The 23,493-nt window shown below is 54.4% G+C and overlaps 1 protein-coding gene across 1 annotated transcript; it reads left to right on the forward strand.

Annotated features, from left to right (window-relative positions):
* The first annotated feature begins 1,822 nt into the window (after positions 1-1,822).
* Positions 1,823-6,939, forward strand: CLIC6 (chloride intracellular channel 6). The gene is made up of 6 exons (XM_033052217.1): positions 1,823-2,007; positions 2,659-2,768; positions 2,970-3,095; positions 4,110-4,216; positions 5,242-5,423; positions 6,614-6,939. The coding sequence occupies exons 1-6, from the start codon at positions 1,939-1,941 to the stop codon at positions 6,773-6,775; spliced, it is 756 nt and encodes a 251-aa protein (XP_032908108.1). The 5' UTR covers positions 1,823-1,938; the 3' UTR covers positions 6,776-6,939.
* The last annotated feature ends 16,554 nt before the right edge of the window (positions 6,940-23,493 follow it).

Consider the following 23,493-nt stretch of genomic DNA (forward strand, 5'->3'; position numbering starts at 1 on the left):
TCCCTTTGGGGATGTCACACACAGCAAGAATCAACCCTGGAAGTGCCAAAAATATAATTTATCTGCAGAAATCACCAGCCACATTTTAAACATGGGATTTTTTCCCCCTGCTATTTGACAGAGAAAATAAACAGCAGCTGAAATATCTGATTTTAGTGTTGGCTGTTGAAAAGCATTGGAATAATAAGTGGCAAAATTGGTACTTTCTCCCTGAAAACTTAATTTTAATTGCAGCTGCTGTGTCTTAAAATTCAGCCTGGAATTACAATTTCAGCATCCCAAATGCTCTCAAGAGCAACATTTTGAGCCCAGTAGGTGGCATCAAAAGGATTCTGTAAAATTCAGGGTTTGGGTGTTTGTTCTTCAGCCCAAGGCCACAGGATGAAAACACAGAAAAAATTCCAGATGATCCCTTCTTGACAAAAAGGAATTGGATATGGTCTGACCCAAATATAACATAACTTAAAATGTGAATAAGTGCATTAGAGTTGCATTGAGTGAACAAAAATTGTGATTTTAATTTTTATAGCATTTTTTACAGCAGTACTATTGCCAGACAGAAGTACTTTAGGATTTTTAAAAGGTTTTATATAGCCACTATATAATTTTAATATATTTAATGTATATATTTTAATATTACTGAAACAGAAGTAAATTTGGTGGGGTTTTCAGAGTTTTAATAGTGTAGAAATCTGCAGAAACTCTGTACAGTCATCAAAAATGTAAAAACCACTTTGTGTCCTCCAGGGGTGAATGGAATATTTTGTTAATGGAATCACAGAGTGGTTCATGTTGGGAGGGACTTTAGGGATCACCCAGTGCCACCCCCTGCCATGGGCAGGGACACCTTGCACTGTCCCAGGCTGCTCCAACCTGGCCTTGGACACTTCCAGGGATGGAGGGGGACATTGAGCAACCTTTAAAATGAAAGAAAAAATAAAATTAAACCTTAAATTGAATATATTTATTTTTTAGTTAAAAGCGAGTATCTGTCACAGTGCACTGCCAGAACATGGTAATGTCTAGAAAATGGACATTTAGGGTCTAGAAAACACCAGGAGAGGCTGAGGGAGCTGGGAAAGGTCTCCACAGCAGGGATCCTGCTGACCCACAGCTCTCTGCATCCTCAGGGGGTCCCCTCAGCTCTGCCCAAAGTGCCTCAGTTCCTCTCATTTTTGTCACCCTCCAGCTCAGAGGACCCACAGGGAGCAGGGACCCAGCAGGCTGTGGATTCCCCCTCCCTGGAAAGGCCCAAGGCCGGTTTGGATGGAGTTTGGAGCAGCTGGGACAGTGGGAGGTGTCCCTGCCATGGCTGGGGTGGCTCTGGGTGGGATTTAAGGTCCCTCCCAACCCAAACCAGTTTGGGATGGCGTTGGGTGCACATCTGGCAGCACAGCTGGGCAAGGGCTGTGGGAAGGAGCTGGTGGGATCCATCTCCTCCCCAGATGCACCTGCCTGTCCCCTGTCCCCAGCAGTGTCCCCTGCAGTGTCCCCAGCAGTGTCCCCAGCAGTGTCCCAGGCTGCAGCTCCTGCCCTGGGCACAGCCTGTGCCCATTCCCACACGAGGGGTCACCACCAGACTCTTCCCCTCCTCTGTCCTGTTGTGCATTTAGCTCCATCCTAAGCAGTGCTGGCAGCGTTTCAGGCTGGTTTTTTGCACAATCCACAGCAGTTTTGTGTCTCCTGCAGCTGCTCTGAGTGGGAGGAAAACCACAAAGGCAGCTTTAGAGCGGCTCTCAGCTTTGCCACCTACGAAACAAGGCTTTCCTGACAGAAGCCAGGCTTTTCTAACCCAGCAGTCCAGCTGTTCCAGCATTCTGAGAGTTCTCATCCCCCGGCAGTGCTGGTTTTACAGTGGTTGTGTGGGCAGAGAGCACAGGGTTTTTCCAGAGAAATTGCTCAGGTTCATAGGGAGAACCAATTTATCCAGTGCTTGCCATGCATCCCTGGAGCTCCTGCCTGCTCCAGGCCAGGCCCTGCTTCCCAGCCATCGAGCTCTTTGTGAAGGTGAGCACTGTGCAGGGTGGGTTTGTTTGTGGAGGAGGTTTGGCTGTATTTGAGATTTGTTTGATAGCACTGAGCGAGGGAGAAAGGACAAACAGAACTGGTTTGATTGGTGTGTCTTGTTGGGTTAAAAGGGCTGCAAACCTTAATGAATTAATTTATTAACTGTGAGACACTTGGGTTTCAATACTGCCCATGATTTAATGTAAATTTTAAAGTTGTGCTTTAGGAAAATCATGTGAAGGGCTTAAAAATGAGACCCCTGATCTCTTGCAGTGTTACACCAAATCTCACTCAGTGTCTCTCTGCAAGACTTTGCCTCATTTTAACAAAGCCTCTTAACAAATTGCAATATAAATTACCTGACAGCAACATTTCCATGGCCACCCTCTCCAGGGCTCCCACAGCCCTTTAGGTTGAAATTCTTAATTTATTTATTCTGCTTGTTCCCTTAAGTGCTTTAGACATCATATTAGGCTGGTAAATATTTCTCTGTTCCTTCCCTGTGGTCATAAACTGATTTAACTCAATCTTGCAGTGACTTGTACAGATTTATGTCCATGCAGACAAATGAGGTGCAGGCTGTTTTCTTTGGAGGGACTGCTGTGGTTTATACACAGATGTGTTGGTAATTTGTAATTTTTCCCATTGTAGGCTGGCAGTGATGGGGAAAGCATTGGGAACTGCCCGTTCTCTCAGCGCCTCTTTATGATCCTGTGGCTCAAAGGGGTCATATTTAATGTCACAACCGTGGATCTGAAAAGGTAGGACTGAGACTTTGAATTCTGAGATTTGAACTTTGTAAAGTGAACTTTGTAGCACTTTTTTAAAACTGGCATTTTTCTGCCAGGCTGAGGGAGCTGGGTGTGCCCAGCCTGGAGAGGAGACCTTAGAGCCCCTTCCAGTGCCTAAAGGGGTTCATAAAAAAGGAGGGAGAGAGACTTTTTATGTTTTTTCTTTCCCAGAAAACCTGCAGACCTGCAGAACCTGGCCCCGGGCACCAACCCCCCGTTCATGACCTTTGATGGGGAAGTGAAAACCGATGTCAACAAGATCGAGGAATTCCTGGAGGAAAAGCTGGCACCGCCCCGGTACCACATTCCCCTCAGGGGGCTGCACCTGGGGGAACCAGGGCTGCTCCAGCTCAGGGGTGACTTTGAGACACAGCTGGAGCTGGGGGTGTCCCCAGGCTGTCCCAGGCTGTCCCAGGCTGTCCCCAGCTCAGGGCTGTGCTGCTCCCACCGCTGTCCTTCATCCCCAGCTCACTGCTGGGTCATTCCCAGGGCATGGAATCCATCCCATGGAAACCTGGGGGCTGCTGCTGCTGATCTTTTCCTGCTCTGACCTGGGATTGTTTGAGGCTTCCCTCTTCCCACCTCACAAATAATTGGTGCAGTGAGGGGGAAGCTCAGGGTGACCTTGCTGCTCTCTAAAACCACCCGAAGGACACTGCAGTGAGCTGGGGTCGGGCTCTTCTGCCTGTCCCAAGTGAAGGGAGGAGAGGAAATGGCCTCAAGTTATGCCAAGGGAGGTTCTGATTGGAGATTGGAAAAATGTTTTCCATTTTAGAGTGGTCAGGCATTGGAATGAGTTGCCCAGGGTGGATCACCATCTCTGGAAGTGTTCCCATCATCTGGATGTGGCTCTTGGAGACATGGTTTGGGGTGACTGGATGGTGCTGAAGGTGTTTTCCAAGCCTGGTGATTCTGGATTCGGTGAAGCCGAGGGCAGTGAACACAATGGACATGCTGGGGCTCTTTCAGAGGGTCCATCAGGCTGCACATGAGGGGCTGAGTTTTGGATTTGTCCTCCCCCACCCCAGCAGCTCTTCCCACCTCGCCCCAAACCCACTGTTGTCCCAGCATTGTGTCCCCTACCCCACAGACCTTTTCTCCTCTGGGATATCAGTAAGAGTCATTTCCCATTGCCCTCAGGAAAAGATTATTTAGGTAGAGTTTAAAATAAGTGATTCTTAGTTTAGGATGGTTCCCTTTGAGTCCTGTGTGGTTGTATGTGGTCATCCTCCAAATAAATGTGTATTAATTAGTGGAGACAAGAATAAAGGATAATTGGGTCACTTCTTTTTGTTTCCTTCAACTTCTCAGGTATCCCAAACTTGCACCGAAGCACCCCGAGTCGAACTCTGCGGGAAATGACGTCTTTGCAAAATTCTCTGCATTTATAAAGAACCCGAGAAAAGATGCAAATGAAAGTAGGTGCTGCAGTCCTGTCATCAGCTCTGGGAGGGAGAAACCAGAGCTGTGCAGTTGTAGGACACTGCTGGAGGTGTTCCATTTCCAGCTCAGGTTAAACAGGGATATTCCAGAGCGTGGAGGCTCTGGAAATCTGTGCCTGTTCCCTTCTTTAATTGAGGATTCCAAGAGCTGGTGAAAGCAGATACTGCTGTCACCGTGGGAGCACCAATTCCAGCCTCTCCTTGCTCCTTCAGCTCTGGGGTCTGTGAGGCTGCACCTTCCCCACTTAGCCAAAAGCACAGCCCTCTGGGAGTGAGAGGTTCCCTAATTCCATAAATAATGAGGACTCCAGTCCCTTGGCACATCCCTGAAGCAGGTCCCTCACGATGGCCAGGAATGGCCCTAGGCTGGAGGGAGGCAGGGTGAGATGAAATGTTAGGGAGAAATCCTTTCCTGTGAGGGTGGTGAGGACGTGGCACAGGTTGGTTGTGGTCTCTCCATCTCTTGAAGTGTCCCAGGCCAGGCTGGACACTGGGGCTGGAGCACCTGGGACAGTGGGAGGTGTCCCTGCATGGCTGGGGTGGCACTGGGTGAGTTTTGAGGTCCCTCCCAACCCAAACCATTCTGGATTCTGTCTCTGTCCTTCAGCTCTCAGGCCTGTTCCCTGGGCTGGCTCTGAAAACCCTGAAGTGGCACCCCAGGGACCTGCTGTTGTCTCTCCAGCTTGCCTTGGGCAAGCAGTGGCCCTGTGGCTCCTGGGGCAGGAGTCAGTGTGAAGGCAGGGCCAGTGCCAAACCCCGCCCCAGGGAGAGTCTGAGGAGCCATTCCTGGTAACACAGCCCCAGGATGGTTTTTCCCAGAACTCCTTTTAGCTCCTTAGAGCCCTTATCCCAGCATTAAGGTTTAAGCCCAGGATCAAGGAATTGCAGGAGCTGGCGCAGCCAGATGTCTGGGCTGGTGCCAGAGACGGGATGCAGGAGTTGCTTGGTGTCACAGGGACCTTGGTACAGGCTTGAATGATCTTTTTATTGTCTTAACCCAGATTTGGAAAAATCTTTGCTTAAAGCCCTGAAGAAGCTGGACAACTATTTAAATAGCCCCCTGCCTGATGAAATCGATGCTTACAGCACGGAGGAGATCGCTGCTTCCAGCCGGAAATTCCTGGATGGCGATGAGCTCACTTTAGCAGATTGCAACCTCCTACCAAAGCTCCACATAATCAAGGTTTGCATTTGCTTCTTTAGCCTTCTGGAGAGAAGGAAAGCACAACAGCTGAAATTCTTTTCTAGTCCAGTGAGCTGGGACTGGTATTGTCACAGCCCAGAAGGCTGGAGAGGGATTTTTCATAAGGGTGTGGAGTGACAGGACAAGGGGGAATGGCCTTTAGCTGAAGGAGAGAAGGATTCAATAGCGTATTGGGAAGCAATTCCTCCCTGGGAGGGTGGCACAGGGTGCCCAGAGCAGCTGTGGCTGCCCCTGGATCCCTGGAATGTTCAGTTCCAGGTTGGACATTGGGGTTTGGAGTCACCTGGGACAGTGGGAGGTGTCCCTGCCATGGCAGGGGTGGAACAAAATGAGCTTTAAGGTCCCTCCAACCCAAACCATGCTGTGATTCTGTGATTCTGTAATTCTACCCTGCAAGGCTCTGGAAGAGAAATGACCACACTGGAATTTCATTGGTTTTCAAACAAACAAGGTCACTTCAGGGAGTTTCCTGTCAGACTCCAGCTCTGACAGAGGAACAGGGGATCCAGTCTCTTTCCAGCACCTCCACAAGTGCAAACTTTTCCCCCCCATCTCCTGGCTGATCCTGGTGCAGAGAGCAGCCAGGGATGAGCCTTCCCACACTCAGGCACTGCAAACCTTGGGAGGTGGCCAGGGCAGCACAGGGGAGAGAATCAAGTGAAGGTCTGGAGGACAGAGGAGGAATGTCACACTGTCACATCACCCTTGCTGCCTGCAGGTGGGGATTAGCGCTCAGCCAAGAGTTGTCCTCCCTGATCATTTGAAATTAAGGGTTTTAATTCAGATTTTTCCTGTTTCAGTGAACGTTTTCAAGTGTGGGCTAATTTATTCCTGTAGGATTATTCTGTTAATTGTGGTTTAAGTTTGCTGGGTTAACCTGTATCTCTTCCAGATTCTTCTACTGGTCCACAGGGTTTTGCAAATCTTTAGCAATATATAGATATAAGTACAGATATAGACACAAAAAAATCCTTTGCAGGGATTTCCACAGTTTTCTTCATCCCATGCTTTCTTTTTATGCCTTCCCCCTTGGTCACCAACACCATCTGACACACTCCGGAAATGAAAAACGGGAATAAAAAGTAGATTTGGGATGTTTGGGATTTTGCAGATTATATGTGTAATGATGTTTTTCTTTTTTTTTCCTTTTTTTTATCTTTTAATGAAAGGTCGTTGCAAAAAAATACCGAAATTTTCATTTCCCACCTGAAATGACAGGGATTTCGAGATACTTGAAAAATGCATACGCAAGAGATGAATTTACAAACACGTGCCCTGCTGACCAAGAGATTGAATATGCATATTTGGATGTGGCAAAGAGAATGAAGTAACCAGAAGATGCCTCTGTTTATTGCTGCTGTGATGGGCAACAGCCAAGCTGGAAAAGCAAAAACCAGCAGAGATCCTGCGGTGTGATTTTAAGTTCTGCTACTGGCCAATCCTTTTCTAATGATTGTATTGCATTATTTACTCCTTCATAAACTACATGTGTGTGTGTGTGTTTGTGTGTCTTGCACGCTGCAAAGACAGTGGTCCATTCCAAGGAAAAGGTATCCATCAATAGTAAAGATTTGTAGGATTGGGGAAGCAGTGTAGGTCACACAATAACAGCAGTACCACAGAATGAATCACTGCATTTTGAAAAGAAATTGGCCTGTTTGAACACCTTGAACCTGTCATTAGTGCTGCCCCTGCTCTCTGCTTCACAGTTGTTGCCAAACCTCACCTTTGACTGCACAGTTTCTCATTGATTCACTGCCCTGACCCAGCAGCCCCTGACTGACCCAAGCTGCAGGTGGGACACACCTGATGTCCCCAGGCCTCTCCTCTGGGCTGGAGCCCTGCAGGGCAGCTCCACCGAGAACAATTCCTTTTCCCACTGCAGGAGTCTCCTTTGGTGTGGAAATCAAAGCAAGGAAGGAGAATTCCTGCCTTCCCTCTCTCAGGGCTGCACAAGTCCTCACACTTCCCTCCTGCTTTCCCCAGAGAGGAACGCTGCCCTGGGGACTCTCTGCTGTGGGACACTGGGCCAGGGAGCGGGAGACACTTGGCTGTCCCTGTGGGCAGAAGAATTGGGTGAACATCCCGTCCCCAACACTCAGGTGGGATTTGTCATCCTTTGGGATTGTTATTTGGATTTGGAAAGCAGAGAGCAGGGGAAGAGGGCCCGAGAAAGGACCAATCCTTCTGTAGCCCTGGCAGGAGGGGCAGTGAGGGGGGTCAGGCTCTGCTCCAAGGGAACAGGGACAGGACCAGGGGAAACGGCCCCGAGCTGTGCTGGCTGCGCTGTGGCGGCTGCACAGCCCTGCTGCAAAGGGGTTCCAGCACAGCTCTCTCCCAGCCGGGCTCCGCGGGCGCCTCTCGTTTGCCTGCAGAGAGCAGGGACAGCGTGGCCAAAGCCTCTCAGGGCTCTGGGCACTGCAGGGGCCACAAGGCCACAAGTCTGGAGCTGCTCCGTGCCAGTTCCTGTCAGCTCCACTGCTCTTGGGGTGACAGGGATGGCAGTTTGGGGGCAGCCAAAGGTGGGGCTCAGAAATCTCCCTGCTCTCAGTGTCCCTGTGCCACGGCTGCCAGCACTGCCCTGCCTGGGGAGCCCCAGGGACACTCAGAGCCGGGGCACAGAGCTGGGCAGTGCAGGGCAGAAGGAGCCGCAGCCCTGCAGGCCCTGGCAGCCACACACCCCCCTGCCCAGGGTGTCCTTGCCCCCGCTCAGGGTGGCCCAGGAGGGCACAGCCCGTGTGTCCCTGAGCTGGCAGCTGCCGCCTGTGCCCCCCATCCCTGTGGGGGCGAGAGCCGTGGAGCGCAGCCTCAGGGACACAGTGCCAGAAGAACAGGAGAGTGACAGCGAGCTGTCCCAAGGGGAAAACATCAGTGACAGGGAATTGTCCCCTGTGGGTGAGGCCACTGAGTGCCTTACAGAGGACAGCAACAGTGACCCAGAGCTGTCCCAAATAGAAGAGACCATCAAGCTCTCTCCAAGGAACATCGTAAGTGACAAGGAGCTGTCAGAAACGGAAGACATTGACATCCCTTCAGCAGACAGTACCAGCGATGAGGAGTGGGCCCAAGATGTGGAGGCTGTTGTGGCACTTTCAGGGGACAGCTGGAGTGATGAGGAGCTGTCCCCAGTGAAAGAGGCCATCGAGGTCATTCCAGGGGGCAGCACAAATGACCAGGAGCTGACCCCCGTGGAAGAAACAATCATGGTTGTAGCAGAGGACAGCCCAAAGGACAAGGAGATGTCCCCCATGGAAGAGACCATTGATGTCATTTTAAGGGACAGCCCAAATCACAAGGAGATGTGCCCTGTGGAAGAGGCCATTGAGGACAGCCCACATGATAAGCAGATGTCCCCTGTGGAAGATGACAATGTGCTCTTGTGTGGTGACAGCATGAGTGACAAGGAGCTGTCCATGGGTGAAGAGAAGGAGGAGAAAGAGCCGTCCCAAGGGCAGAGTGACTGGCAGCTGTCCCAAGGCAATTATGGTGAGGATGAGAGCCCACAGCCCGAGGAGTGACAGACACAGGGCACCCCAAGCCAGGGCCAGCAGCCGCCCCTGGCCTCGTGGAAGCGCTCGAGGCTCTCGGGGTCCCAAGAGGAAAACGGCAGTGACCAGGAGCTGCCCCAACAGATAGAAGACATTGACCTCTTTCAAGGGGACACCAAGAGTGATCAGGAGCTGTCCCCAGTAGAAGAGGCCATCGAGCTCTCTCCAGGGGACAGCAACACTGAGCCAGAGCTGTCCAAAGTGGAAGAGGCCATCAAAGTCACTTCAGGGGACTTCACAAGTGACCTCCAGCCACCCCCAGTGGAAGAGGCCACTGAGGTTGCTCCAGAGGACAGCACAAATGACCAGAAGCTGTCCCCAAAGGAATATGACAGTGAGCCCTTTGAAGTGGACAGCACAAGTGACCAGCAGCTGTCTCAGGAAGAACAGGCCATCGAGCTCTCTCCAGGAGATTCAACCCTGAGCCACAGCTGTCCTCAGTGGAAGAGGCCACAGAGGTTGCTCCAGAGGACAGCACAAGTGACCAGGAGCTGTTCAAATTTGCAGAGGCCATCGAGCTCTTCCCAGGGGACAGCAAGAGTGACAAGGAGCTGTCCCTGGCTGAAGAGAAACAGGAGAAAGAGCCGTCCCAAGGGGAGAGTGACTGGGAGCTGTCCCAAGGGGATTACTGTGAGGACGAGAAGCTTTCCCCAGAAGATGTAAAACTAGAAACAGAGCTGAGCTTTTGGGAAGATTGTGACATCCAAGACCTGTCCCCATGGGCAGCAAATTGACAATGAACAGCTCTCTCAGTGGAATGAATGTGAGCAGGAAGAGCTGACGAGGAGGGACCTGCTCGGCATGGACATAGATTCCAGCTCGTCACCAGCACTGAAATCACAGGGGACACGGAGTCCGCTCGCTGCCCTGCCCAACGATCCGGCCAGCAGCCAGGCTCAGGTGTCCACGAGCCAGGACAGCAGCAGGGACACCCTGAGCCAGGCTGTGACCCTGAAGGCACGGAGGCAGAAGCCACAGGAGCAGCATGCCCAGGAGCAATGCAGTGCTGCCTTGGGGCTCCACTGCTCTTGGGGTGCCAGAACCCCAGCTCCCAGCGCAGCCAAGGCGCACTGCTGAGCCGGCGGAGGAGGACACAAGTGGGGGATGAGGCAGAAAGGAGCAACCAGGGCATGGAAAAGGCGAGGATCTTTGCTCTGCCGAGCGAGCCGGCTCCATCCCACGCCTCACAGACACCCAGGAGGCTGCCACCACTGCACCTCGGGCAGCCAAAGGTGGGAAATCTCCCTGCCCTCAGTGTCCCTGTGCCACGGCTGCCAGCACTGCCCTGCCTGGGGAGCCCCAGGGACACTCAGAGCCGGGGCACAGAGCTGGGCAGTGCAGGGCAGAAGGAGCCGCAGCCCTGCAGGCCCTGGCAGCCACACACCCCCCTGCCCAGGGTGTCCTTGCCCCCGCTCAGGGTGGCCCAGGAGGGCACAGCCCGTGTGTCCCTGAGCTGGCAGCTGCCGCCTGTGCCCCCCATCCCTGTGGGGGCGAGAGCCGTGGAGCGCAGCCTCAGGGAAACAGTGACTGAGGAAGAGGAGAGTGACAGCGAGCTGTCCCAAGGGGAAACTGGTAGAGACCAGGAGCTGTACCAAAGGACAGAAGACATTGAGCTCATTCAGGGGACAGCAAGAGTGACCAGGAGCTCTCTCCAGAGGACAGCACAGCCCCACCATGGCCGCTCCGCTCCCCTCACAGCCCCACCATGGCCGCTCCGCTCCCCTCACAGCCCCACCATGGCCGCTCCGCTCCCCTCACAGCCCCACCATGGCCGCTCCGCTCCCCTCACAGCCCCAGCATGGCGGCTCCGCTCCCCTCAGTCCCTTCCCGCCCCTCACGGCTGCGGCTCTCGGCCGCCCCCTGGCGCAGGGCGGGCCCGCCCGGGATCCTTTCCCTCCCTCCCTGCGTGCCCGCCTCGTTCCCCCTCTCCCTCCCTGCGTGCCCGCCTCGTTCCCCCTCTCCCCGTCCTTTTTCCCTGCTTCCCAACCCGTTCCTGCCTCACTCAAGCCCATTTTCCCGTCCCTCCCGTTTTCCTTCCCCTCCCTCCTTTCTCCTCCCTTCCCTGTCCGTCCCTCCCTCCGTCCCCCTCTGTTCCCTCTCCTCTCTCCTTCCCAGCAACAAGGGACAGCACAAGAGCAAACGGCCTCAAGCTGGGCCAGGGAAAGGCTCGGTTGGACACCAGGGGCACTTGCTTCCCGGGAAGGGTGGTCCTTTTATATTTCTTGGGAATTATAATATTTCGTAATTACAACAGATTGTATATTCATGGTTTCATATCGTGGACTGTTAGGTAAATATACAATAAGTAATAAATACAAATTATTCGTTAATTTTATTTATTTATTTATTAACTCCTTTATTTATGGATTCTAAACTCGTCTTCTCTACTACTACTCTTCTATGTACTTTCAAAGTCTTCTTCTTCTTCTTCTTCTCCGTCTCCTTCTTCTTCTTCTTCTTTTTCTCCTTATCCTTCTCCTCCTCCTCCTTCTCCTTCTCCTTCTTCTTCTTCAATATCAGTTTTTTAAAATGCTCTTCCTCCTGTCCTTCTTCTTCCTCTTCCTCATCTCTGTCATTCATCATCATCTCCTTCATCTTAAAATTCTTATTCCTGTCCCTATTCCTATCCCTATCCCTATTCCTATCCCTATCCCTATCCCTATCCCTATTCCTGTTCCTATTGTTATTCCTATTGTTATTCCTATTCTTATTCCTATTCCTGTTCCTATTCCTATTCCTATTCCTATTCCTATTCCTATTTTCCTATTCCTATTCCTACTCTTACTCTTATTCCTCTTCTACTTCTATGTATTTTTAAAATTCTTACTTTCATTACTATTGTTCATCTTCTATGTAGTTCTAAATTATTTCTCTACATCTTCTTCTTCGTCGTCGTCTTTGTCTTTTTTCCTCTTCCTTGTCTTTGTCTTCTCTTCTTTGTCTTCTTCATCTTTGTCATTGCCTTCCTTGTCATCTTCGTTGTCTTCAACTTCGCCTTCTTCGTCTTTTACATCTTCATCTTCATCATCATTGTCTTAGTCGTCTTCTTCATCTCCTTTGTTGTCTTCTTCATGTTCTTCATCTTCTTCATTTTCTTCATCGCCTTCATCCTCCTCTTCTTGTCTCTGTCGCCTCTGAGCTCGTCCTCTCTCGGTGTGTGCCCCAGCTCCCAGGGGTGTTGGCAGCCCCGTTGTGCCCAGCCCTGCAGGGAGGGAGGCTCTGGAGCAATCCCTGCTCGGGTGCCCTGTGTGTTTCACTCCTCGGGCCGTGGGCTCAGGCAGGGCCAGCGGAACAGCCCCCGCAGCGCCCGCAGCGCCCGCCTGAAGCGGGAGCGACGTTTGCTGGGGGCAGCCGGCTGCCCGCGGAGGGCCTGGGCTCCCTGTTCCTGCTGCTGCTGCCTCCGTGCCTGCAGGGTCACAGCCTGGCTCAGGGTGTCCCTGCTGCTGTCCTGGCTCGTGGACACCTGAGCCTGGCTGCTGGCCGGAGCGTTGGGCAGGGCAGCGAGCGGGCTCCGTGTCCCCTGCAGTGGTGACGAGCTGGAGTCTCTGTCCATGCCGAGCAGGGCCGTCCTCGTCAGCTCTTCCTGCTCGTGTTCTTCCCACAGGGAGAGCTGCTTGTCGTCTTCTGCTGCCCGTGGGGACAGGTCTAGGATGTCACAGCATTCCCAAAAGATCAGCTCTGTTTCAATTTCCACATCATCTGTGGAAAGTTTCTCGTCCGCGCTGTAATCCCCTTGGGACAGCTCCCACTCACTCTCCCCTTGGGACGGCTCTTTCTCCTCCTTCTCTTCACCCATGGACAGCTCCTTGTCACTCATGCTGTCACCACAGAAGAGCACATCGTCATCTTCCACAGGGGACATCTGCTTATCATTTGGGCTGTCCTCAATGACCTCTTCCACAGGGCACATCTCCTTGTCATTTGGGCTGTCCCTTAAAATGACATCAATGATCTCTTCCATGGGGGACATCTCCTTGTCCTTTGGGCTGTCCTCATTGGCTTCTTCCACGGGAGAGATCTCCTTGTCATCTGGGCTGTCCTCTGCTACGATCATGATTGCTTCTTCCACAGGGGTCAGCTCCTGGTCATTTGTGCTGTCCCCTCGAATGACCTCGATGGCCTCTTTCACTGGGGACAGCTCCTCATCACTCCAGCTGTCCCCCGAAAGAGCCGCAACAGCCTCCACGTCTTGGGCCCACTCCTCATCGCTTGTGCTGTCCCCCGAAAGAGCTGCAACAGCCTCCTCTTCTTGGGACAGCTCCTCATCACTCCCGATGTCCCCTGAAAGAGCCACAGCAGCCTCCTCTTCTTGGGACAGCTCCTCATCACTCCCGATGTCCCCTGAAAGAGCCACAGCAGCCTCCACGTCTTGGGACAGCTCCTCATCACTCCAGATGTTCCCTGAAAGAGCCACAGCAGCCTCCACATCTTGGGACAGCTCCTCATCACTCCAGATGTCCCCTGAAAGAGCCACAGCAGCCTGTTCTTCTTGGGACAGCTCCTCATCACTCCAGTTGTCCCCTGAAAGAGCCACAGCAGCCTCCTCTTCTTGGGACAGCTCCTCATCACTCAAGCTGTCCCCTGAAAGAGCCAGAACAGCCTCCACATCTTGGACCCACTCCTCATCACTGCACCTGTCCTCTGAAAGAGCCACAACAGCCTCCAGTTTTTGGGACAGCTCCTCATCACTCCAGCTGTCCTCTGAAAGTGCCACAACAGCGTCCACGTCTTGGGCCCACTCCTCCTCATCGCTGGTGCTGTCTGCTGAAGGGATGTCAATGTCTTCCGTTTCTGACAGCTCCTTGTCACTTGTGATGTTCCTTGGAGAGAGTTTGATGGTCTCTTCTATTTGGGACAGCTCTGGGTCACTGTTGCTGTCCTCTGTAAGGCACTCAATGGCCTCACCCACAGGGGACAATTCCCTGTCACTGATGTTTTCCCCTTGGGACAGCTCGCTGTCACTCTCCTCTTCCTCTGTCACTGTGTCCCTGAGGCTGCGCTCCACGGCTCTCGCCCCCACAGGGATGGGGGGCACAGGCGGCAGCTGCCAGCTCAGGGACACACGGGCTGTGCCCTCCTGGGCCACCCTGAGCGGGGGCAAGGACACCCTGGGCAGGGGGGTGTGTGGCTGCCAGGGCCTGCAGGGCTGCGGCTCCTTCTGCCCTGCACTGCCCAGCTCTGTGCCCCGGCTCTGAGTGTCCCTGGGGCTCCCCAGGCAGGGCAGTGCTGGCAGCCGTGGCACAGGGACACTGAGGGCAGGAAGATTTCCCACCTTTGGCTGCCCGAGGTGCAGTGGTGGCAGCCTCCTGGGAGTCTGTGAGGCGTGGGATGGAGCCGGCTCGCTCGGCAGAGCGAAGATCCTCGCCTTTTCCATCCCCTGGTTGCTCCTTTCTGCCTCATCCCCCACTTGTGTCCTCCTCCGCCGGCTCAGCAGTGGGCCTTGGCTGCGCTGGGAGCTGGGGTTCTTTTCCATTGTCTCCAAACTTTCCACCGTCCTCAGTCGCAGAGGGATCCAGGGAGCTGCTTCCTCCTGAGAGAGCGCCTCTCCTGGGACTGAGCTCTGCAGGGCTCTGCGCCCCTTAAACACCCCCAGCCCGGGTGGGGCTCCCTGATGTCACAAGGGGCTCTGGCCACCACCATGTCCCACATCACAAAGGGCCCGGACACGCAGTGCCCGTGTCACAAAGGGCGCCACGGGGCCAGCGTGCGGTGGAACACGGAACACTCGGGGTTCCGTCTCTTTGGGAGAAAGAAAATGAGTGGTTTAGGCTGTTTGGGATAAAGAAACTTCTTTCGATGGCAGTTGTACATGGGGCTCAAAAGGATAATAAATAATGAAAATAAATATTTATTAATCCATCCATGTGGGTGAAAAGGCATAAAGAGGGAGTTAGAAGCAACATCTTTACTGACAGAAGATTTAATAAAAGAAAAACTACACTTCAAAAATATCTTTAATCTGCAATTTTGCCACTGCCCACAGAAGTCCTGGGCTCCCAGCTGGGCAGGTGAGGGTCTGGGGGTGCTGTGTGGGGCAGGCACTCAGCTCCCTTCCCTTTGGGCTGTGGCTGCTGATTCTGCTTGCACAGTCGCTGCTGTAGGGCACAGACCTCCCTCAGCTGCTGCCTCAGTGCTGCATCTCCTGCAGCGCCCGGCTCAGCATCTCCCGCTGCTGTTCTGTCCCTGGGCAGGAGAGGGGCTGGGCAGGGCAGCGCTGCCTCTGCTGCCAGCGCTGTGCCCTCGGGGCTGGCAGAGCCGGGCCCATCTGGGGGACAAGGCTGGGGCTCCTCGTGGCTCACGGGTGCCAGGGTCTGTCCCAGATCCTGGAGCTGCTGTCACGGCCCCATCGGGACAGCTCCCGGCTGCTCACAGTGCTCCTCCCATCGGGACAGTTTTTGGTCACTCATATCTGCTCATCAGGGCAGCTCTTGGGCTCTGGCGTCTCATCCTTGGGACAGCTCCTTGTCCTTGCTCTCTGTCACTCGGGACAGCTCCTTGACCCAGCTCTCTGTCACTTGGTTCAGCTCCTTGTCCCTGCTCTCTGTCACTGGGGACAGCTCCTTGTCCCTGCTCTCTGTCACTGGGGACAGCTCCTTGTCCCTGCTCTCTGTCACTTGGTTCAGCTCCTTGTCCCTGCTCTCTGTCACTGGGGACAGCTCCTTGTCCCTCCTCTCTGTCACTTGGTTCAGCTCCTTGTCCCTGCTCTCTGTCACTTGGTTCAGCTCCTTGTCCCTGCTCTCTTCCCATGGGGACATGTGGGAGTGCACAACTTCCCACAGTGAGAGTTGTTGGTACCTCTCACCTTCCTTCTGGAACAGCTCTTGGACATTGTCCTGTTGGGAATCCTGTGGGACACTCACATCTCTGCAGGGACAGCTCATGGGATCTCTCCTGTTCTTCCCATCCCAGCTCCTGCTGCCCTCTCACCTCTGCTTCCCATTGGGACATTTCTTGTGTTGTGACACGTTGTTCCTCCCATTCGTGCACGATCCTCTTCCCCAGGCCTCTCCTCTGGGCTGGAGCCCTGCAGGGCAGCTCCACCGAGAACAATTCCTTTTCCCATTGCAGGAGTCTCCTTTGGTGTGGAAATCAAAGCAAGGAAGGAGAATTCCTGCCTTCCCTCTCTCAGGGCTGCACAAGTCCTCACACTTCCCTCCTGCTTTCCCCAGAGAGGAACGCTGCCCTGGGGACTCTGCTGTGGGACACTGGGCCAGGCAGGGGGAGACACTTGGCTGTCCCTGTGGGCAGAAGAATTGGGTGAACATCCCGTCCCCAACACTCAGGTGGGATTTGTCATCCTTTGGGATTGTTATTTGGATTTGGAAAGCAGAGAGCAGGAGCAGAGGGCCCGAGAAAGGACCGATCCTTCTGTAGCCCTGGCAGGAGGGGCAGTGAGGGGGGTCAGGCTCTGCTCCAAGGGAACAGGGACAGGACCAGGGGAAACGGCCCCGAGCTGTGCTGGCTGCGCTGTGGCGGCTGCACAGCCCTGCTGCAAAGGGCTTCCAGCACAGCTCTCTCCCAGCCGGGCTCCGCGGGCGCCTCTCGTTTGCCTGCAGAGAGCAGGGACAGCGTGGCCAAAGCCTCTCGGGGCTCTGGGCACTGCAGGGGCCACAAGGCCACAAGTCCCGGGCTGCTCCGTGCCAGTTCCTGTCAGCTCCGCTGCTCTTGGGGTGCCAGGGGTGGCCGTTTGGGGGCAGCCAAAGGTGGGGCTCAGAAATCTTCCTGCCCTCAGTGTCCCTGTGCCACGGGTGCCAGCACTGCCCTGCCTGGGGAGCCCCAGGGACACTCAGAGCCGGGGCACAGAGCTGGGCAGTGCAGGGCAGAAGGAGCCGCAGCCCTGCAGGCCCTGGCAGCCACACACCCCCCTGCCCAGGGTGTCCTTGCCCCCGCTCAGGGTGGCCCAGGAGGGCACAGCCCGTGTGTCCCTGAGCTGGCAGCTGCCGCCTGTGCCCCCCATCCCTGTGGGGGCGAGAGCCGTGGAGCGCAGCCTCAGGGACACAGTGACAGAGGGACAGGATAGTGACAGCGAGCTGTCCCAAGGGGAAAACAACAGTGACAGGGAATTGTCCCCTGTGGGTGAGACCACTGAGTGCCTTACAGGGGACAGCAACAGTGACCCAGAGCTGTCCCAAACAGAAGAGACCATCAAGCTCTCTCCAAGGAACATCATAAGTGACAAGGGGCTGTCAGAAATGGAAGAAGACATTGACATCCCTTCAGCAGAGAGCACCAGCAATGAGAAGGAGTGGGCCCAAGATGTGGAGGCTGTTGCGGCTCTTTCAGGGGACATCTGGAGCGATGAGGAGCTGTCCCCAGTGAAAGAGGCCATCGAGGTCATTCCAAGGGACAGCACAAATGGCCAGGAGCTGACCCCTGTGGAAGAGGCCATTGTGGTCGTAGCAGAGGACAGCCCAAAGGACAAGGAGATCTCTCCTGTGGAGGAAGCCATTGATGTCATTTTAAGGGACAGCCCAAATCACAAGGAGATGTGCCCTGTGGAAAAGGCTATTGAGGACAGCCCAAATGATAAGCAGACGTCCCCTGTGGAAGATGACAATGTGCTCTTGTGTGGTGACAGCATGAGTGACAAGGAGCTGTCCCTGGGTGAAGACAAGCAGAAAGAGCCGTCCCAAGGGAGAGTGAGCGGTAGCTGTCCCAAGGCAATTATGGTGAGGATGAGAGCCCACAGCCCGAGGAGTGACAGACACAGGGCACCCCAAGCCAGGGCCAGCAGCCGCCCCTGGCCTCGTGGAAGCGCTTGAGGCTCGCGGGGTCCCAAGAGGAAAACGGCAGTGACCAGGAGCTGTCCCAACAGATAGAAGACATTGAGCTCTTTCAAGGGGACAGCAGCAAGAGTGAGCAGGAGCTGTCCCCAGTAGAAGAGGCTATCAAAGTCACTTCAGGGGACTTCACAAGTGACCTCCAGCAACCCCCAGTGGAAGAGGCCACTGAGGTTGGTCCAGAGGACAGCACAAATGACCAAGAGCTGTCCCCAAAGGAATATGACAGTGAGCCCTTTGAAGTGGACAGCACAAGTGACCAGCAGCTGTCCCAGGTAGAAGAGGCCATCGAGCTCTCTCCAGGAGATTCAACCCTGAGCCACAGCTGTCCTCAGTGGAAGAGGCCACAGAGGTTGCTCCAGAGGACAGCACAAGTGACCAGGAGCTGTTCAAATTTGCAGAGGCCATCGAGCTCTTCCCAGGAGACAGCAAGAGTGACAAGGAGCTGTCCTTGGGAGAAGAGAAGGAGGAGAAAGAGCCGTCCCAAGGGGAGAGTGACGGGGAGCTGTCCCAAGGGGATTACTGTGAGGACGAGAAGCTTTCCCCAGAAGATGTGAAACTAGAAACAGGGCTGAGCTTTGGGGAAGATTGTGACATCCAAGACCTGTCCCCATGGGCAGCAAATTGACAATGAACAGCTCTCCCTGTGGAATGAATGTGAGCAGGAAGAGCTGACGAGGACGGCCCTGCTCGGCATGGACAGAGACTCCAGCTCGTCACCAGAACTGAAATCACAGGGGACACGGAGCCCGCTCGCTGCCCTGCCCAACGCTCCGGCCAGCAGCCAGGCTCAGGTGTCCACGAGCCAGGACAGCAGCAGGGACACCCTGAGCCAGGCTGTGACCCTGCAGGCACGGAGGCAGCAGCAGCAGGAGCAGCATGCCCCGGAGCAATGCAGTGCTGCCTTGGGGCTCCACTGCTCTTGGGGTGCCAGGACCCCAGTTCTCAGGGCAGCCAAGGCGCACTGCTGAGCCTGCAGAGGAGGCCAAAAGTGGGGGATGAGGCAGAAAGGAGCAACCAGGGCATGGAAAAGGCGAGGATCTTTGCTCTGCCGAGCGAGCCGGCTCCATCCCACGCCTCACAGACACCCAGGAGGCTGCCACCACTGCACCTCGGGCAGCCAAAGGTGGGAAATCTTCCTGCCCTCAGTGTCCCTGTGCCACGGCTGCCAGCACTGCCCTGCCTGGGGAGCCCCAGGGACACTCAGAGCCGGGGCACAGAGCTGGGCAGTGCAGGGCAGAAGGAGCCGCAGCCCTGCAGGTCCTGGCAGCCACACACCCCCCTGCCCAGGGTGTCCTTGCCCCCGCTCAGGGTGGCCCAGGAGGGCACAGCCCGTGTGTCCCTGAGCTGGCAGCTGCCGCCTGTGCCCCCCATCCCTGTGGGGGCGAGAGCCGTGGAGCGCAGCCTCAGGGACACAGTGACCGAGGAACAGGAGAGTGCCAGCGAGCCGTCCCAAAGGGAACCTGGCAGTAACCAGGAGCTGTACCAAAGGACAGAAGACATTGAGCTCATTCAGGGGACAGCCAGAGTGACCAGGAGCTCTCCTCTGTGGAAGCAGACATAGAGCTCTCTCCAGAGGACAGCACAGCCCCACCATGGCTGCTCCGCTCCCCTCACAGCCCCACCATGGCTGCTCCGCTCCCCTCACAGCCCCACCATGGCTGCTCCCCTTGATGCGCAGAAAAGCACTCTATAACTCACAGAAATAAGTTATAAGAGTAGGTATGTATTTATTCAGCACTGGGTGCATGGGGGATAACTCCTCCAAAAACATACACACCTTTGGCGACGTGCGCCTCGCTTTTTATTCTCTACAAACTAGGAATATACAATTCGCCTAACACAAATTCATTGCCTATCCCTGCTTCATATGGAAATTAGTTTCACGCCTCTTTCTGACTGCGCATTATTCCCTTCTGGGTCGCTCTGCTGATCTTCGGGGGTCTTCAGATGAAGTAAACAGTCTTCCTCTCAGTTTGAACTTTTCAACTTGTATTCTTGCACATTCTTTCTTTTTAGTCCTTTGGTCATTCTCCGCACTTTGGTATCAGTTTTCCCCATCCCAGGGACCCCCTCATCCTGTGGGTCTTCGTTCTTCTATTTTAATCCACCAACTTCACCCTGCAGCTTGGCTGCTCTTTCCGTTTGGCAGTTTTGTCAGTCCCCTTTTCAACCAAAATCTTTCTTAATATTTGATTATTAATTCTCAATTTCTCTATTTCACCCTCACAGCCCCACCATGGCTGCTCTGCTCCCCTCACAGCCCCACCATGGCCGCTCCGCTCCCCTCACAGCCGCACCATGGCTGCTCTGCTCCCCTCACAGCCCCACCATGGCCGCTCCGCTCCCCTCACAGCCCCACCATGGCCGCTCCGCTCCCCTCACAGCCGCACCATGGCTGCTCTGCTCCCCTCACAGCCCCACCATGGCAGCTCCGCTCCCCTCACAGCCCCACCATGGCTGCTCCGCTCCCCTCACAGCCCCACCATGGCTGCTCCGCTCACAGTCCCACCATGGCTGCTCCGCTCCCCTCACAGCCCCACCATGGCTGCTCCGCTCCCCTCACGGTTCCCGCCCCTCACGGCCGCGGCTCTCGGGCGCCGCCTGGCGCAGGGCGGGCCCGCCCGGGATCCTTTCCCTCCCTCCCTCCCTGCGTGCCCGCCCCGTTCCCCCTCTCCCTCCCTGCGTGCCCGCCTCGTTCCCCCTCTCCCTCCCCGCGTGCCCGCCTCGTTCCCCCTCTCCCCGTCCTTTTTCCCTGCTTCCCACCCCGTTCCTGCCTCACTCGATCCCCGTTCTCCCGTCCCTCCCGTTTTCCTTCCCTGTCCGTCCCTCCCTCCGTCCCCCTCTGTTCCCTCTCCTCTCTCCTTCCCAGCAACAAGGGACAGCACAAGAGCAAACGGCCTCAAGCTGGGCCAGGGAAAGGCTCGGTTGGACACCAGGGGCACTTGCTTCCCAGGAAGGGTGGTCCTTTTATATTTCTTGGGAATTATAATATTTCGTAATTACAACAGATTGTATATTCATGGTTTTATATCGAGGACTGTAAGATAAATATACAATATATAATAAATACAAATTATTCGTTAATTTTATTTATTTATTTATTTATTAACTCCTTTATTTATGGATTCTAAACTCGTCTTCTCTACTACTACTCTTCTATGTACTTTCAAACTCTTCTTCTTCTTCTTCTTCTTCTTCTTCTTCTTCTTCTTCTTTTTCTCCTTATCCTTCTCCTCCTCCTCCTTCTCCTTCTCCTTCTTCTTCTTCAATATCAGTTTTTTAAAATGCTCTTCTTCCTGTCCTTCTTCTTCCTCTTCCTCATCTCTGTCATTCGTCATCATCTCCTTCATCTAAAAATTCTTATTCCTATCCCTATTCCTATCCCTATCCCTATTCCTATCCCTATCCCTATCCCTATTCCTGTTCCTTTTGTTATTCCTATTGTTATTCCTATTGTTATTCCTATTCTTATTCCTATTCCTATTCCTATTCCTATTCCTGTTCTTATTCCTATTCCTATTTTCCTATTCCTATTCCTACTCTTACTCTTATTCCTCTTCTACTTCTATGTATTTTTAAAATTCTTACTCTCATTACTATTGTTCATCTTCTATGTAGTTCTAAATTATTTCTCTACATCTTCTTCTTCGTCGTCTTTGTCTTTTTTCCTCTTCCTTGTCTTTGTCTTCTCTTCTTTGTCTTCTTCATCTTTGTCATTGCCTTCCTTGTCATCTTCGTTTTCTTCATCTTCATCTTCGCCTTCTTCGTCTTTTACATCTTCATCTTCATCATCTTTGTCTTAGTCGTCTTCTTCATCTCCTTTGTTGTCTTCTTCATGTTCTTCATCTTCTTCATTTTCTTCATCGCCTTCATCCTCCTCTTCTTGTCTTTGTCACCTCTGAGCTCGTCCTCTCTCAGTGTGTGCCCCAGCTCCCAGGGGTGTTGGCAGCCCCGTTGTGCCCAGCCCTGCAGGGAGGGAGGCTCTGGAGCAATCCCTGCTCGGGTGCCCTGTGTGTTTCACTCCTCGGGCCGTGGGCTCAGGCAGGGCCAGCGGAACAGCCCCCGCAGCGCCCGCAGCGCCCGCCTGAAGCGGGAGCGACGTTTGCTGGGGGCAGCCGGCTGCCCGCGGAGGGCCTGGGCTCCCTGTTCCTGCTGCTGCTGCCTCCGTGCCTTCAGGGTCACAGCCTGGCTCAGGGTGTCCCTGCTGCTGTCCTGGCTCGTGGGCACCTGAGCCTGGCTGCTGGCCGGAGCGTTGGGCAGGGCAGCGAGCGGGCTCCGTGTCCCCTGCAGTGGTGACGAGCTGGAGTCTCTGTCCATGCCGAGCAGGGCCGTCCTTGTCAGCTCTTCCTGCTCGTGTTCTTCCCACAGGGAGAGCTGCTTGTCGTCTTCTGCTGCCCGTGGGGACAGGTCTAGGATGTCACAGCATTCCCAAAAGCTCAGCTCTGTTTCAATTTCCACATCATCTGTGGAAAGCTTCTCGTCCTCACAGTAATCCCCTTGGGACAGCTCCCACTCACTCTCCCCTTGGGACGGCTCTTTCTCCTCTTCACCCATGGACAGCTCGTTGTCACTCATGCTGTCACCACAGAAGAGCACATCGTCATCTTCCACAGGGGACATCTGCTTATCATTTGGGCTGTCCTCAATGGCCTCTTCCACAGGGCACATCTCCTTGAGATTTGGGCTGTCCCTTAAAATGACATCAATGGTCTCTTCCACGGGGGACATCTCCTTGTCCTTTGGGCTGTCCTCAATGGCCTCTTCCACGGGAGAGATCTCCTTGTCATCTGGGCTGTCCTCTGCTACGACCACAATGGCTTCTTCCACGGGGGTCAGCTCCTGGTCATTTGTGCTGTCCCCTGGAATGACCTCGATGGCCTCTTTCACTGGGGACAGCTCCTCATCACTCCAGCTGTCCCCCGAAAGAGCCTCAACAGCCTCCACGTCTTGGGCCCACTCCTCATCGCTTGTGCTCTCCCCCGAAAGAGCTGCAACAACCTTCACGTCTTGGGACAGCTCCTCATCACTCCCGATGTCCCCTGAAAGAGCCACAGCAGCCTCCACATCTTGGGACAGCTCCTCATCACTCCAGATGTCCCCTGAAAGAGCCACAGCAGCCTGTTCTTCTTGGGACAGCTCCTCATCACTCAAGCTGTCCCCTGAAAGAGCCAGAACAGCCTCCACATCTTGGACCCACTCCTCATCACTGCACCTGTCCTCTGAAAGAGCCGCAACAGCCTCCAGTTTTTGGGACAGCTCCTCATCACTCCAGCTGTCCTCTGAAAGTGCCACAACAGCGTCCACGTCTTGGGCCCACTCCTCCTCATCGCTGGTGCTCTCTGCTGAAGGGATGTCAATGTCTTCCATTTCTGACAGCTCCTTGTCACTTACGATGTTCCTTGGAGAGAGCTTGATGGTCTCTTCTATTTGGGACAGCTCTGGGTCACTGTTGCTGTCCCCTGTAAGGCACTCAGTGGCCTCACCCACAGGGGACAATTCCGTGTCACTGCTGTTTTCCCCTTGGGACAGCTCGCTGTCACTCTCCTCTTCCTCGGTCACTGTGTCCCTGAGGCTGCGCTCCACGGCTCTCGCCCCCACAGGGATGGGGGGCACAGGCGGCAGCTGCCAGCTCAGGGACACACGGGCTGTGCCCTCCTGGGCCACCCTGAGCGGGGGCAAGGACACCCTGGGCAGGGGGGTGTGTGGCTGCCAGGGCCT

The sequence above is a fragment of the Catharus ustulatus genome, chromosome 2 (assembly GCF_009819885.2).
Source record: "Catharus ustulatus isolate bCatUst1 chromosome 2, bCatUst1.pri.v2, whole genome shotgun sequence".
NCBI lineage: Eukaryota > Metazoa > Chordata > Aves > Passeriformes > Turdidae > Catharus > Catharus ustulatus.